At 42.8% G+C, this 16,012-nt stretch overlaps 1 protein-coding gene across 1 annotated transcript in view; it reads left to right on the top strand.

Moving 5' to 3' along the window:
- The window catches only part of smyd3 (SET and MYND domain containing 3), a 243,372-nt gene that overhangs the window by 194,885 nt on the left and 32,475 nt on the right, over positions 1 to 16,012 (top strand). The window contains exons 9-10 of the mRNA XM_052496989.1: positions 7,008 to 7,095; positions 8,809 to 8,992. Of these exons, the coding sequence (XP_052352949.1) occupies positions 7,008 to 7,095; positions 8,809 to 8,992 (272 nt within the window). The remainder of the gene's footprint in view (positions 1 to 7,007; positions 7,096 to 8,808; positions 8,993 to 16,012) is intronic.

Raw genomic sequence — 16,012 nt, forward strand, 5'->3', positions numbered from 1 at the left:
CAGACAGTGTGGTAAAGAAGGTGCAACAGCCTGGGGACAAACTACCTGCCCTCCAGGACACCTAAACCACCCGATGTCACAGGAAGGCCAAAACGATCGTCAAGGACAACAACCACCCGAGCCACTGCCTGTTCACCCCTCTATCATCCAGAAGGTGAGGTCAGAACAGGTGCATCAAAGCTGGGACCAAGAGACTGAAAAACAGCTTCTATCTCAAGGCCATCAGACTGTTAAACAGCCATCACTAACATTGAGTGGCTGCTGCCAACATACTGACTCTAATCTCTAGCCACTTTAATAATTAAAAATTGGATGTAATAAATGTATCACTAGTCACTTTAAACAATGCCACTTTATATAATGTTTACATACCCTACATTACGCATCTCATATGTATATACTGTACTCTATACCATCTACTGCATCTTGCCTATGCCGTTTGGCCATCGCTCATCCATATATTTATATGTAATATTCTTATTCATTCCTTTACACTTGTGTGTAAAAGGTAGTTGTTGTGAAATTGTTATTTTACTTGTTATATATCACTGCATGGTCGGAACTAGAAGCACAAGCATTTCGCTACACTCGCATTAACATCTGCTAACCATGTGTATGTGACCAATACAATTTGATTTGATTTGATCACACACACACACACACACACACACACACACACACACACACACACACACTCACGCTCCCACCACCCGTGAAAGGCTGTAATTAAGAAGTATAATTTCATGCTCCAAGGCCATCTCCAGGCCACGGAGACTAGGCTGGGATGTGCAATGGAGTCGAGGTATTAAAACGATGGAAGTGAGGAGATGGAGAGAGCGAAAGAGGACAGGAAGAAGGCAGGGGGGAGAAGATTGAACAGTGTTTTCTATAATGAGCCCCGTTGAATCATACACAGGACCACCCATCTCATCATCTATCTCAGTGTAGCTATTGAAGTGGAGCAGCTGTAGCAGGGCTTGAACCAGCAACACCAGACAGTGCATTTACAGCCAGTCCTCTTGGTAGAAGCTGGTGTGAGGGATCAGAAGAACACGCATCTCCAGGGTATTCGTTGATGGATAGTGATTTCATTTGCTCAAGTTGTTTCTCTCGCTCATTTCTTCTCTACCCCCCCCCTCCCCTCCCCTTCTCTCTTGATCTCTCTCTTGTTCTTTCTATCTCTCAACCTCTCCCCATTTTTCTATCAGAAAAAGCTTTTCAATCTACTGGAAAGTTGGCTTTTGAGATTGACTCGTATTGTCTTCCTCAGTCTTTGTAGTGTGTGTGTGTGTGCGAGCGTGAGTGTGTGTGTGGTGATGTGATGCCTAAGGCTTGCAGGCAGATCTCTTTGTGAGCTATTGTTCACCTGCACAGAGAAACACTAACAGTAGCCAACAGTGCTGTCACACACAGATTTATTGTAGGAGGCACAGAAAAAACAACGCCCCACTATAATTCATCTACACACACACACACACACACACACACACACACACACACACACACACACACACACACACACACACACACACACACGCACACCTTAAAAGCCTTGATTTGCATAATGTTTGGCTTCAGAAGCTGCCACTTGGCAGACACTGCAATTAACAACATTCAAGACACAAGGCATGATGGGATTTCTTCTGAGTCAACACCAATGTAATCTGTCCCCAAAGCCTGTCACACACATACATACACACACACTGACCAAAGCAGTAGAGAAACATACGTGTTGTCTCGGATCACATTCTCATGTCGCCAATCCCACTGACAGGCTGCAAACCACACACACACACTCGCGCACACACACACACTCGCGCACACACACACACACACACACACAAACGCACGCACACACTGCAGACATCATTATCAGCAACTTCCATTGTTCTTCCCTGAGAGAATGACAATCACTGGCATCACTGGCATCCTTTCACTCTTTCTCCCCTCCTCTCGTCCCGTCTCCCTCACTTTCTCTCGCCTCTCTCCATCCCTGGCTCCTTCTCCCTACTTGTCTCTCTTCCCTATCACTCTCTCTCTTTCTTTCTCTCCCTCCCTCTGTCTTTCCATGGTCAGTAGTTCATTCGGTGTGGCTAGGGCTGTGGCGGTCATGACATTTTGTCAGCCGGTTATTGTCATGCAAAAGACCGCCGGTCTGACCGTTAATTAACATCAACATGTTGAGCATCGCCAGGCCTCCGAACAAACGACTGACGCACGCCTTTGGTACATCTACATTTTTTTTTTAAGTCTAATAAATCAATTTAATATACACCATCACAATAAATCAGAATAGGAGTATGTTATCTGGCTATTCTCCATAGTTCATTAAGCTGACAAGATATGCTTACAAGTCCCGTGTCATTATTTTATATTATAGATTTTTATGGTAAGAAGAATATAATTGAACTAAGCTGAATAAAATGGAAAGGATATTTTTCCCATTATGGAGCGAGGGCCCATATGAAATGGCTCGGATGAGTGTTAAAAGTGAGCAGCCTTTGAAACAACAACATCTACAGCAGCCATGTTTTCCACTGTTTCAACCTGCTGTTCAACTAATAAGTGTTCGATGTGATTGTTGTTGTATTTGCATTCATGTCAGAGTGGTTAGAGGGACAATAGAGCCCAGAGTACCAGGCCATTAGGACCAGATGGCAAGTTGGGTACTACCAAAGTCCAGAGTACTTAAAAGGACATTTCCTGGGACACTACACATATACTGTGGTCATGACTGCCTGTGTGGCAGTAATATGGTCACCCCAACAGCCCTAGGTTTAACACCGGTCTCTGTGATATATATCACATTGGGGTTAAGGTTCACTAGTCAGAGGATCAACGCACATATGAGTTGTGTTGTTTCTGTCTGTCAAACTAGACAAAGGAACAAGATCATTCTGGCAGCTCCCTCTCTTTCCGCATTCGTCTATGACACTTTCAGAAGAGACACACAGCACTGGGTGATGAATATTGCAAAGCTGACACGCATCGATGTCAGTTCAAAAACAGGGACGCAGGCCTGGGGATTTTAGCTGTCGCCTCTGTTATCTTCTCTCTGTGTGTGTGTGTGTGTATGTCTGTTAACTGTTCAGTGTATGCTAGCAGGTACCCAGCACTACCTTCTCTCTCTTGTGTGTTTGCAGCCAGGCTCTAATTAGGTAATCTTTTTACAATACATCATTATTTCAGTAAAATGAGTCCCATGCAGGGCAGTTGCGACCATAGTACCGCGACCCTGGCAGTCATGAGTCAGGACCGCAGTAAAATTCTACATGACCATTGAGTAAAGCTGATCCTGTCTCATGCACTCCTGACATGTGTTAGTAGTACAAAACTCGCTAGCGGTTATCAGGTGTCAGGGCTCTATTGTCCCTCTATGAATGCAAAGGAAATCATCAAAACGGTTTGCGTTTTTAAAACTCACCTCACTATGATGGAGCAATTGGAAGAAAGAAGAAAGTTTGAAAACTGAGTGGAAAACGTGTCATTGAGGATGCTGTTTCAAAGCCTTAACACAGCGAAATGGGCAGCGCTTTCTAAGTTGATGAATAATTCAAAACAGCCATATGCATATTAGGGCTTATGCATAAACATAAGCCTATATATGAACCCAAAACCGAAAGAACCTGAATTAAATTAATGATTGTGCTGTTATATCTGTTATAGCCTACCGCATATTACACACAGCTGAAAGACATAAAAAAATATATACAGATTTCATGTCTTGGGTACATAATTGCTCTAGCCTAAATTAAACCAATTCAGATTTAGCCTACAAGTATAGTGAATTTGTATTTGGTTGTCATAATTCATAGGCCGACATACTATATTGACCTTTTATCTACAGAATATCTCACCCCTGTGCGTTTCCGTCTCCTCCCCTCCCCTACATTCCTTTCTCAAGCGCGCAGAGGGGCTGTCAACAGTTTAATGAAATATGTTTCATTGTGATGTTCTCGAACAGATTTCACTTGGTTTCCCAATAATTAAGCACTGGGTATCTGCAGGAACAGGGTTGGAGAGCCCATGGCATACAGAGTTTGGGCGCAAGGTTGCACAGCTAGAGGTTGCATGCTCCTCAAACAGTGGTTGACGCATGGAGTGAAATAACCTGAGTAGCCTACGTAAGTAGGAAATGAACCAGTGGGAAGTGGCCTATAGGAGTGCATACAGATAACGTGTATATTTTTTCCCATGCTTCTGTTCCTGCCCATTTGACAATGGCCCTATCTAAATCTAAACCAATGTTACATATTAGTAAAGAAAATGGAGGAACCTAGTTCCAGATTTTGTTGTGCCTTTGTCAAATCATCAGTAGCCTATAGTGGCATCATGCAGCCCATGTATGTTTTGATTTCTAAGGCATTCTAAGGTGTGTATTATTCACAACTTGCCAAATGACTTTAAATCTAGTGTAGGACCTGTTTCAAATGGTCACTTTTACACTCAACATAGCCATACAGTAGGCCAACTCATATTCTGTTCTTCTGAAATACATTTTCTTCAAATCATAATATTTATTTAGACCTGCCTAAAATAAATCCTGGATTTCCTGGATAAATCCTGGTTATTATCAAACTTAAAATTAAAAAAATGTATGTCAGCGGCTTGTATGCGTGGAGACCTGGAGGTGCTGAACATTTCATGACCGCCAGTGCCCCATTCCCAAATACCAAAACCTTCTCAATATTTGCTCCAACTGAGACTGTAGTGTTAGTCTGCCTCAGCCATCAGCCCCATAACGTAGGGAGTCACCCCCACACCATGGAAAGAGCTCTAAAACTCAGATGATCATTTAATATGAAGCAGCTCCACGGTGTCCGGTTCTGACTGTGGCTGTCAGTGTCTGTTATTGTCCTCTTTACACTAGCAGGCCAAGAGCAGCTTTAAACACACCACACACACCCACACACACAGATTGCTTGGGTTCACCGTGACCACAGATAGTCAGTCAGTATTGTGGTTCTGGTTCTTTGACACCTTGCTGACAGTCTCGGGTTTGAGAAAGAAGTAGAGAGGGGGAAGGATAGAGGGAGAGAGAGACAGGGAAGATGGAGAGAAATAAGCGAAGATGCGTTCTGCCTGCAGTGTATGGTGGTGATGACAAGCTGCCGTGAGCTCTCAGCCAAACATGGGCTCCAAGTTAACATACAGCCAGGGTTTTCCATTAGTCCACAATTGTTTGCAGAGTTGTTTTGCATTTTCCATTTTCAGTTGTCCTTCAAGACCCATTTGACCACATAAAAATAAAAATGTTACTAAGTCTGTCAACCTTGAGTGCCACAGGGGACTGCTATCTGGACATTCTTCAATAGTAGTAAATAGTTTATAGTAATAGATTATATATAGCCGAAAGTTCTGAAGAAGCACGCTGAGTACCACAACGATAGTGTTTTGATCATGTTTATGTTTATAAGACTGGAAGGAAGAAAAAGTCATTCCGATACCCAAGAATAGTAAAGCCCCCTTTACTGGCTCAAATAGCAAACCAATCAGCCTGGTAACAACCATTAGTAAACTTCTGGGAAAAAATGTGTTTGACCAGATACAATGCTATTTTACAGTAAACAAATGATCAACAGACTGATTTCAGCATGCTTATAGGGAAGGACATTCAACAAGCACAGCACTTACACAAATGACTAATGATTGAGAGAAATTGATTTAAGAATGGGTGTTTTGTTAGACTTGCGGCTTTTGATCATAGTCTGCTGCTGGAAAAACTGCTGCTGGAAAAACGTATGTGTTATGGCTTTATATCCCATGATATATTGAAGATAAAGAGTAAAGATAACAGAAAACAGAGGGTGTTCTTTAATGGAAGCATTTCCAACAAAGTCCAGGTAGAATCAGAATTCCCCAGGGTAGCTGTTTAGGCCCCTTACTTTTTTCAATCTTTACTAACGACTTGCCACTGGTTTTGAGTAAAGCCAGTGTGTCTATGTATGCGGATGACTCAACACTATACACAGCTACTACAGCAACTGACATGACTACAACACTTAACAAAGAGCTGCAGGTAGTTTCAGTATGGTGGCAAGGAATAAGTTAGTCCTAAATATTTCTAAAACTAAAAGCATTGTATTTGGGACAAATCATTCACTAAACCCTAAACCTCAACTACATCTCGTAATGAATAATGTGGACATTGAGCAAGTTGAGGTGACTAAACCACCAATGGATTGTAAACTGTCATGGTCAAAACATGTTGATGGGTAGAACTGCTCTGCTATCTAAACAACACTATCAACAAGGCAGGTCCTACAGGCCTAGTTTTGTCGCACCTTGACTACTGTTCAATAGTGTGGTCAGGTGCCACAAAGAAGGACTTATGAATATTGCAGTTGGTTCAGAACAGGGCCCTTAAAAGTACACGGAGAGCTAACATTAATGATATGCGTTTCAATCTCTCATGGCTCAAAGTGGAAGAGAGAGTGTCATCACTGCTTATTTTTGGAAGTGTTGACAAGCTGAATGTAACGAGCTGTCTGTGTAAACTAATAACCCACAGCATTGTACACCCATGCATACCCCACAAGAAATGCCACCAGCAGTCTCTTCACAATCCCCAAGTCCAGAATAGGAGGCGCACAGTACTACATAGAGCCATGACTACATGGAACTATATTCCACATCAGGTAACTGATGCAACAGTAGAATCAGACTGAAAAAAACAGGTAGAAATTACACCTTATGGAACAGCGGGGACTGTGAAGAGACACACAAGTACAGACACACGCATACATTGTAATATTGTTGTATGGTTGTATTATACGTTTTGTATTGTGGAGATGTAGTGGTGTAATAATGTTTTATGATGTACTGTTTTATCTTCAGTTTTATATGTAATGTAAGTGTTTTAATGTGTTTGGACCCCAGGAAGACAAGCTGCTGCCCTGGGGATCCCTAATAAATACAAATACAAACATTAACTGTCTCATGATGCTAATAGCATGTACTGTAACTATATGGTCCCTGACCCTCTCTCTTCCTCTCTCCGTGGCCAGGACCCTATGATGCTGTGTGGGGAGGAGGAGGCCTGGACCCCCCTGAGAGAAGCCATCCCCAGGTTGGAGAACCTACAGAGACATGGTGGTATCCTTTACACAAGAATCACCCATGACCAATATGTCACAATGTTAAAATGTATGATTAAACAAATATGCGCTCGCACACACACACAGACGCTTACACACACACACACCACATCTCATCTGTCCATTTTATGCTCTCTATTTTAGTCCAGTCACAATTATCTCTGTCACTCTAGTGATCTTTCTCCCTCTCCTCCCGCTCTCTCTTTCTCCCTTTCCTCCCGCTCTCTCTTTCTCCCTCTCCTCCCGCTCTCTCTTTCTCCCAATCCTCCCGCTCTCTTTCTCCCTCTCCTCCCCACTCTCTTTCTCCTCCCGCTCTCTCTTTCTCCCTTTCCTCCCTCTCTCTCTTTCTTCCTCTCCTCCCGCACTCTCTTTCTCCCTCTCCTCATGCTCTTTCTCTCTTCTCTCCTCTTTCTCTCCTCCTGCTCTCTTTCTTTCTCCGCCTCTCTTTCTCCCCTCCTCCTACTCTCTCTTTCTCCCTCTCCTCCTGCTCTCTCTTTCTCCCTCTCCTCCTACTCCCTCTTTCTCCGTCTCCTCCTACTCTATCTTTCTCCCTCCTACTCTCTCTTTCTCCCTCTCCTCCTGCTCTCTCTTTCTCCCTCTCCTCCCGCTCTCTCTTTCTCCCTCTCCTCCAGCTCTCTCTTTCTCCCTTTCCTCCCGCTCTCTCTTTCTCCCTCTCCTCCCGCTCTCTCTTTCTCCCTCTGCTCCAGCTCTCTCTTTCTCCCAATCCTCCCGCTCTCTTTCTCCCTCTCCTCCCGCACTCTCTTTCTCCTCCCGCTCTCTCTTTCTCCCTTTCCTCCCTCTCTCTCTTTCTCCCTCTCCTCCCGCTCTCTCTTTCTCCCTCTCCTCCCGCTCTCTCTTTCTCCCTCTCCTCCCGCTCTCTCTTTCTCCCTCTCCTCCCGCTCTCTCTTTCTCCCTCTCCTCCAGCTCTCTCTTTCTCCCTCTCCTCCCGCTCTCTCTTTCTCCCTCTCCTCCCGCTCTCTCTTTCTCCTCCCCTCCCGCTCTCTCTTTCTCCTCCCGCTCTCTCTTTCTCCCTCTCCTCCCGCTCTCTCTTTCTCCCTCTCCTCCCGCTCTCTCTTTCTCCCAATCCTCCCGCTCTCTTTCTCCCTCTCCTCCCGCACTCTCTTTCTCCTCCCGCTCTCTCTTTCTCCCTTTCCTCCCTCTCTCTCTTTCTTCCTCTCCTCCCTCTCTCTCTTTCTTCCTCTCCTCCCGCACTCTCTTTCTCCCTCTCCTCATGCTCTCTCTTTCTCCCTCTCCTCCCTCTCTCTCTCCCTCTCCTCCTGCTCTCTCTTTCTCCCTCTCCTCCCGCTCTCTCTTTCTCCCTCTCCTCCTGCTCTCTCTTTCTCCCTCTCCTCCTGCTCTCTCTTTCTCCCTCTCCTCCCGCTCTCTCTTTCTCCCTCTCCTCCCGCTCTCTCTTTCTCCCTCTCCTCCCGCTCTCTCTTTCTCCCTCCCTCCCGCTCTCTCTTTCTCCCTCTCCTCCCGCTCTCTCTTTCTCCCTCTCCTCCTGCTCTCTCTTTCTTCCTCTCCTCCCGCTCTCTCTTTCTCCCTCTCCTCCCGCTCTCTCTTTCTCCCTTCCCTCCCTCTCTCTCTTTCTCCCTCTCCTCCCGCTCTCTCTTTCTCCCTCTCCTCCCGCTCTCTCTTTCTCCCTCTCCCTCCCTCTCTCTTTCTCCCTCTCCTCCCTCTCCTCCTGGTGTACCCTTAACTCCGTCTCCAGACTGGGAAGAGCTCTTACAAGAGTGTAGTTCTCTGCTGGCTCCAATGGGTGGCGCTGTCCCTGCAGTCCCTGATGGTAATGTGTACCGTCTCAGGGTGACCGACTTAGCCCTGGACGCCTGCATCAACCTGGCCCAATGGGACAGAGCACTGGCCTATGGCACCATCACCCTGGAGCCTTACAGGTGGGTGTGTGAATGTCAGAAATGACATGTTGTGTAAAGTGAATAAAGGTGGTCTGTGTGTTGTAGCAATGTCATCGAGTGACCCACGATACACTGCTCCGTATTGCATGGTTACACTGTTTCAGTCTCTACCAGACATTAAACACACAGAGGAATTCATACATTGAAAGCCTAAACGCACTTCAGCCCAGCTTGAACAAAAAGGGGAATCAATCAGTCGACTGACGCACTTGATAATCCCAAAAAAGCTGTCCTCAGCCCAGGACACTTCCACATGTGACTATCCCAAAAGGGAGCGCTCTGTGTCTGCATTGATGCAAACACTGTGTTTTCACGGGTCCACACAGACAGGCTCGCGTTTCGGCTTCAGATGCCTTGCCTTCATCAGAGACAGTTTTCGGATTGCTCAGAGATAACACGCTTTTATTTATCTTTCTTTGTGTCATTTGTTAGCATACTTACTGTACGGATGCTCTCGGGTAAATGTGTAAAAAAAATAAAAAGCCAGACGGTGCTTTTGTTATTTGGCAACTGGTGTGGCAAGTTTGGAACACTACACAGGGCTGGTTTGTTTCTGTGTTGGTGGGAGTCACAAAAGACGCAGGGCATTTTGGCAGCTAGGCATCTCATGACCAAATCTCCAACATATCACATCAGGGGGGCTGTTGATAAGTCATTGATAATAATATATATTTTTGAATGTCATTAGATTCTTAAGGTATAAGGCGGGAACATAGCTATAGTCAATACAATTCTCGAGTTGATTTAAAACCTATGTTTAAAACCCTTTATCGTGGTTGGTGTCTTGATTTGTCCAAAATTGTGTGACAAAAAACATAACTTTTCCGTCCTTGCATTTATGGCTGCGTTCATTATATCATATATTAAGCATTGATCAGTTCAATTAGACATTGAACTTCAACCCTGTAAGAATTCTGGATCTAGCTGTCGGACAGTTTTTTGTATAGACATCTTAGAACTGCAGTGTAACTGTGTAACATTTAGTGTCTCCTAATGTTATGGGTTGAAAACAGTTTTTCATGGTCACACAAATCCCAAATAATAAATGCGATTGAAAAATCAAATGCTTCTAACCCGAAAGAGTCACCTTACCTTGATACTACCAACCTAAATCGATACTGTCATTAACGTGGCTCTTCAAAATGTATGCATAATACAGCTGTTTAACTACGCCGGGATACATCATCATCATCATCATCATCATCTGATCCAGGAAGGAATTTTCTGAATGTCAGCCAAGTGACGAACAGCTGTTGTGCTTGCAATGAAACATCAGCCAAAGTGCTGGGGGACAAATGTGTTTGCGAGGAATGTCCAGAATATTTTGTGTCTCATTTGTTAAGAGTGAAGACCGTTGTACCTGGATCCACGTTGGATCTAATATCCCTAGCGAACTGGTGTTGATCGTCTGTTGTTGTCTGCTTGATTTTACAGCAGGGCCTCGTTAGATTTAGCAGAGAAAGTTTTATAGTGAGCAGTTCCTTGTTTTCATATGTTGACAAATACATTTTGCACCCTGCAACTGCATTTTTAAACAACACAAGTGGCTTTGAAGTAGCCTACGTTAACTTTGAATTTGGAGCTCAGAAATTCAAGTACTGGAATAGGCCGACCTTGAAAATCAGACGTTTCCTCAATGTGGTGCTTAAAAAGTCCTTGTTATTATTATAGCCAATTTATAAGTTCGACCTGCTCCCTTAAAATTCTCAGTGATTGCACTGTTTGTTTCCCACCACTTCTATTGAAGGGTGTTGCGCTAGCTACTATGTTGTGTTAAAACCACGTGCGGTTATTTGCGATGACAACGTCTAATGTTGACTTCCCCTTGGCTTTCCATACAAATTCCTTCCATTAAAAAAGGAACCTGGTTTTTGGACACTTTCTTATGATAAAAACAGCGATGGTGAGATGAATGCTACAACTATTCATGGCTTTATTACGTGTGCCTACGTCAGCCACATAGGCTACAGAACAATGTATCCAATCTATTTAGTTTAAGCAATGTCCACAATATTTTCACTTATTTTAGAATATAATAAAAACAATTGAATATCAAGGCCTTAAACTGCATTATTCTTAAAATGCTCATGGCCTACTTTTTCTTTGACACTTTTTGCATGATTTTTGGGGGGTAGAGGGGGTTCTGTATTAGGCCCTATATGTACAATTATAGAGCCTAATAAATAAATTATAACCTTTTATAAACTGGGTGGTTCGAGCCCTGAATGCTGATTTGGCTGACAGCCGTGGCATATCAGATCGTATACCACGGGTATGACAAAACATGTATTTTTGCTGCTCTAATTATGTTGGTTACCAGTTTATAATAACAGTAATGCACCTCAGGGGTTTGTGGTATGTTGTCCATATATACCACACCCCCTCGTGAATATTACAATTAAGTGCTTGAAAAAGTCTCTGAAAGCCCATGAATTTGACCTGCTAGTGTCTATATGAACCCATGCTGTGTAGTCCTAGACCAATGGTGTTGTATAGCTGGAGTTATAGGTCAATTTGCATATACAGGATTCATTTTTCTCCCTCTTAAATACACAAGTAGAACTACATGCAAATCTTTTAAAGTTTCAAACCATTTAGACATTTTGATCCCGATGTCACACATTGAGCCCATTATTTATAGAAAGATCAATCAGCACAAAAAAATACAAATAAACAATGAAATATTCATCAAACGGTTCAAATGTAGAACATTTGGGAAAAGTTGACAGACTATAAATGGCTATTCACCTTCTTCCACAGTTTAAAGAGAGCCCTTTCAGCCTCATCCCCTTGTTTAAAGAGTGCCTGTAGAGACAAAAAGGACACGGGTTTTGGTGTCGTGTCACTTTTGTGTTTTCACTGTCAAAAAGCCTTTTTGATTTAGTGTAATTCATTCACCTCATTCATTCATTAACATAGAGGATACTGTATGTTGTGCAGTTTCCCTCACCTTCACCTTAACCTTCAGCTGTCCTTTCCCTCCTCATCTTCGGCCTTGTTATTTCCCTTCCATGGGGCCCTTTCGACCTCTTCCCCTTCTCCAAGGAGAGCCTTTAGAGATAAACATTTAAATGGCTCTTTGATAATGAAAACATAGCATTTGCAGGATATTTAGAGAGTGCGTGGTAACACAGAAAGTTTGTATGTCGACCCCTATGTTGACATCTGTAAGCTGATCAAGTATATGCTGTTCTACTGTAAGAAGTTAGGTGTGTAGGCTTGGTACTTAATAGTTTTTCTTCTGCTATGTGATAAATACTATAAAATGGACATGGCGCCAAAATAGTGTCCATTCATCCATGAATTCATTCATGCACGTATTCATGCATTAATTCATTCGCTTGTTCATTAATTTAGAGGATTTGTTGTGCAGTTTTCGTCACCTTCACCTCAACCTCCAGTTGTCCTTTTCTGGCCTTCAGCGGAGAACACGATGCTCTCCGTATTCCTCCTTCAGCCGGAGAACACGATGCTCTCCGTATTCCTCCTTTTCAGCCGGAGAACACGATGCCCTCCGGGCCAGGATTCTTCTTAATCTGCTAAATCCTTGCAATTCAGACTCCCTACCAGAAAATACGAATCATTCCCTATTATTTTGGGTAATTGTCTCTGCTATTAAATAACATGTTTTTCAAGCTCATCGAATTTGACTAATGGAGAAAATGGGCAAAACATTTCATGTGATTAAGCTGAATGTTGATCTGTTCTGTGGTAGCTCCACATCCTCCTGGGATCTTTACTATGTCAACATGTTGGGAGTAATAACCTTGGCACCCACTGGTAATGTCACCATGGCATCCCCTGAACGTGTCACTGATTCCTACCCAGCATCCTAAATGGCACCATATTCCCTATATAGTGTACTTATTTTGACCAGAGCCCTATCAAAGCACCCTTTTTAATAGATTCTTAACATCTTTTAGTAACTTGTGGAGTGTATCTCTTGTCTAGACAACCCTACACAAACTCCAAACAGCTAAACAATCTGCGACTCTACCCATATCATACATAGTAGTGAGGTCAGATTTTTTTTAAGGCCCACGCTTGTGTATTTAGACACTTCTACATACAATAAGCATTTAAATGTTGTAAATGCCACATGCATCTAAACTAGTCTTGTGAGGTAAAGTATTGATTGGTTCTGAAAACATACAATGAAACAAAATGACTTACCACACACAGTGTAGCTCAGATGAAAGAAGTGGATGGAACCAGAAATGGAAATGAACATTTCTGGGGGCGAAAGATGGAAGACGATTTCAGTTTTCTGATAATATATTGACTTTTCTTTCAATTTCATGAATTTGCTAAAACTATTAGGAACAGCAGAATACGTATGTTCTATCCTTCTGTAGCATTCATGTTAGTAGAGACCTTGTAGAGTAGGAATATGTAAATATATTATTAAAAAGGAAGGCAGTTTCTGTCAGTAAAACATATGTTGGGACTAAAAAATAAGGTCATTTGAATTGTTGACAAAACACTATATTATGCAACATAAATGGGTTAAACCACATTTCATGCCCCATTTTATGCCCCAGTGTTTGCGGCTACAACCATATATACTCTAACATTCAACTATCTTGAATATTGTCTTTGTCATCTTTAGTGTAAACTGTCTTTTGTGCCTTAGCTAAAATGCTAATGTTGTTTAAGATAATGTGTTCCAGAATTCTATAGTGTCCTGAAACTTTAGTTCATTTCTATTACATTCTAACTGAACAACGTTATGTTCTCCACCAGAGCTGTGTAGCTGTGAGGCTTGGTCCTACTGTTTTGGCTGCAGCAGGAGCATTAGCAATGCTAAGTGGCTAACGGGTTGACTAGATGCGAGGCGTTAACTATGCTTAACACTAAACAAGCTCATGTTATGCTAATTTAAACCGTCTCTATTTGATTTCCACACTCCTGCTTATTCTGATGACTACATTCCCCACACACCCCTACCAGTATCAGAGTTTTGGAGAATAATTTGCCTTTTCAAGTCATTCCCTATTATTTTGGGTAATTGTCTCTGATATTAAATCTATGTTTTTCAAGCTCATCGGCTTCGATTACTGGAGAAAATGGGCAAACCATTTCATGTGATTAAGCTGAATTAATCATTTTCGAGCAGTGTGTTTTCTGTGCCGTACATGTAGCCTCTTCTGTGCTGCTAACGTCATTGTTACTGCTCAAGGCTGTGAATGGAACATTGCCTCCACTTCCTAATGTTTATTCATAAATTGAGCCTTAGATAACGTGGCCGCTGCCAGACAATGTTACCTAATGCTCAACGCATAATAAACTGTAGTGGTACTCTAGTAGCTAATGTATTGTGCAACTGTGCTTCTTAATCACTTACTGATGTGGAGTGTTTCCGCTTAAACTCACTCCAACTCTGTCATGGCTACATACCCTGCAAGACAAAAATGTGTCTTTAGGACATCCCCGTAACTTCACGAAATGGTCGCCTAAGTCGTCAGGATGTTGTATCATGGTCGCATGGAGGTTTTTGTCTGGTTCCCCGGTTTGTCCCAGGGATGTCCCCATGGATGTTTTATAGGACATTCAGTACAACGCTTTTTCATTGGTCCTCTGGATGTTTGTTCCAGGATATCCCCAAGGATACTCAGAACGTTCTGTCATAGTCAAGGGCCCATTAATGCACGTGGTTTGGTCCATTCTCCACGAGGAGGGAAAAAAATACGCCTGATCTGACAGTTGCTCCGGCATGTATCCTAAGAATTCACGAGAGATAACCACTATGTCCCCCTCAAAAACGAAATTGGGTTTCCAGATACAGACATATTCTGGGAAAAAATGACTCACTACATTTTTTTCAAGAAAAAAAATTGAGTAGCCTAGCTAGCCAATATAGCTAGCTCGATAGCTTGCTAGCTACCTACCATGGACTCACTTGGCTCGGTCAGAGCAGTAATTGTTAACATGATGATGACGAGCTACCACTACCAGCTATGGCTAACAAATGAGCTGTTATTTAGAGATTACAACTGTATTCCCCAATATTTGCGTGATATTTGTTAGCTAGCTAGACTAAAATTAAAACCTAACATGTACCCATCCATACTGTAGAGGATACTACTACTACTACTACTACTACTACTGCTGCTGCTGTAGACAAAGATCCCAACGTGTGTCTACTACATGAAGTTGGAACAGCGGACCTTGGAGGTGAGGCAGTTGTTTTGTAGCAGCAGCAGCATAACTAGACCATTTCTTTATTGTAAAGTTAGACACATGATGACTTAGACACTCTTAAATGCGTATTCTATTTGTTATGTATACTATTCAAAAGTGTTTTCTTTCAGTAGTAGATTTTTAGAATCGTAACCTTTTGAAGGAGCGAACATTAAACCTAAAATTCCCTTTGTTGACTCACTTCCTAGTGCCCAGAGAGCCCCATGTTGGCAGAATCTCAGCAGAAAGCTGTCAGACAGACTCTGATGCAGTGGAGAGCAGGGAAGAGGAAGAGAAGTTAACTTCTTATGGCTGCAGGGGCAGTATTGAGAAGCTTGGATGAAAGGTGCCCAGAGTAAACGGCCTGCTCCTCAGTCTCAGTTGCTAATATATGCATTTTATTATTAGTATTGAATAGAAAACACTCTGAATGATGTCTGTGAGTATAACAGAAGTCATATGGCAGGCAAAAACCTGAGAAGAACAGGAAGTGAGAATTCTGAGGTTAGTCGATTTTCAACCCAGGCCGTATTGAATTCACAGTGGGATATGAATGAAGTTGCACTTCCTAGGGCTTCCACTAGATGTCCACTGTCTTTAGAAACTTGAATGAGGCTTCTACTGTGTTGTGGGACTGAATAACAGCTGAATGAGTCAGGTTACTGGCAGAGAGCCATTTCCTGATCAAGTGCATTCCACATGATATCGACCTGCGTTCCATTGCTCCTCTAGACACAAAGGAATTTTCCGGTTGGAACTTTATTGAAGATTTATGATAACAACACCCTAATGATTGGTCCTATACTTATTTTTAAATGA

Source organism: Oncorhynchus keta, chromosome 35 (assembly GCF_023373465.1).
Source record: "Oncorhynchus keta strain PuntledgeMale-10-30-2019 chromosome 35, Oket_V2, whole genome shotgun sequence".
Classification (NCBI taxonomy): Eukaryota; Metazoa; Chordata; class Actinopteri; order Salmoniformes; family Salmonidae; genus Oncorhynchus; species Oncorhynchus keta.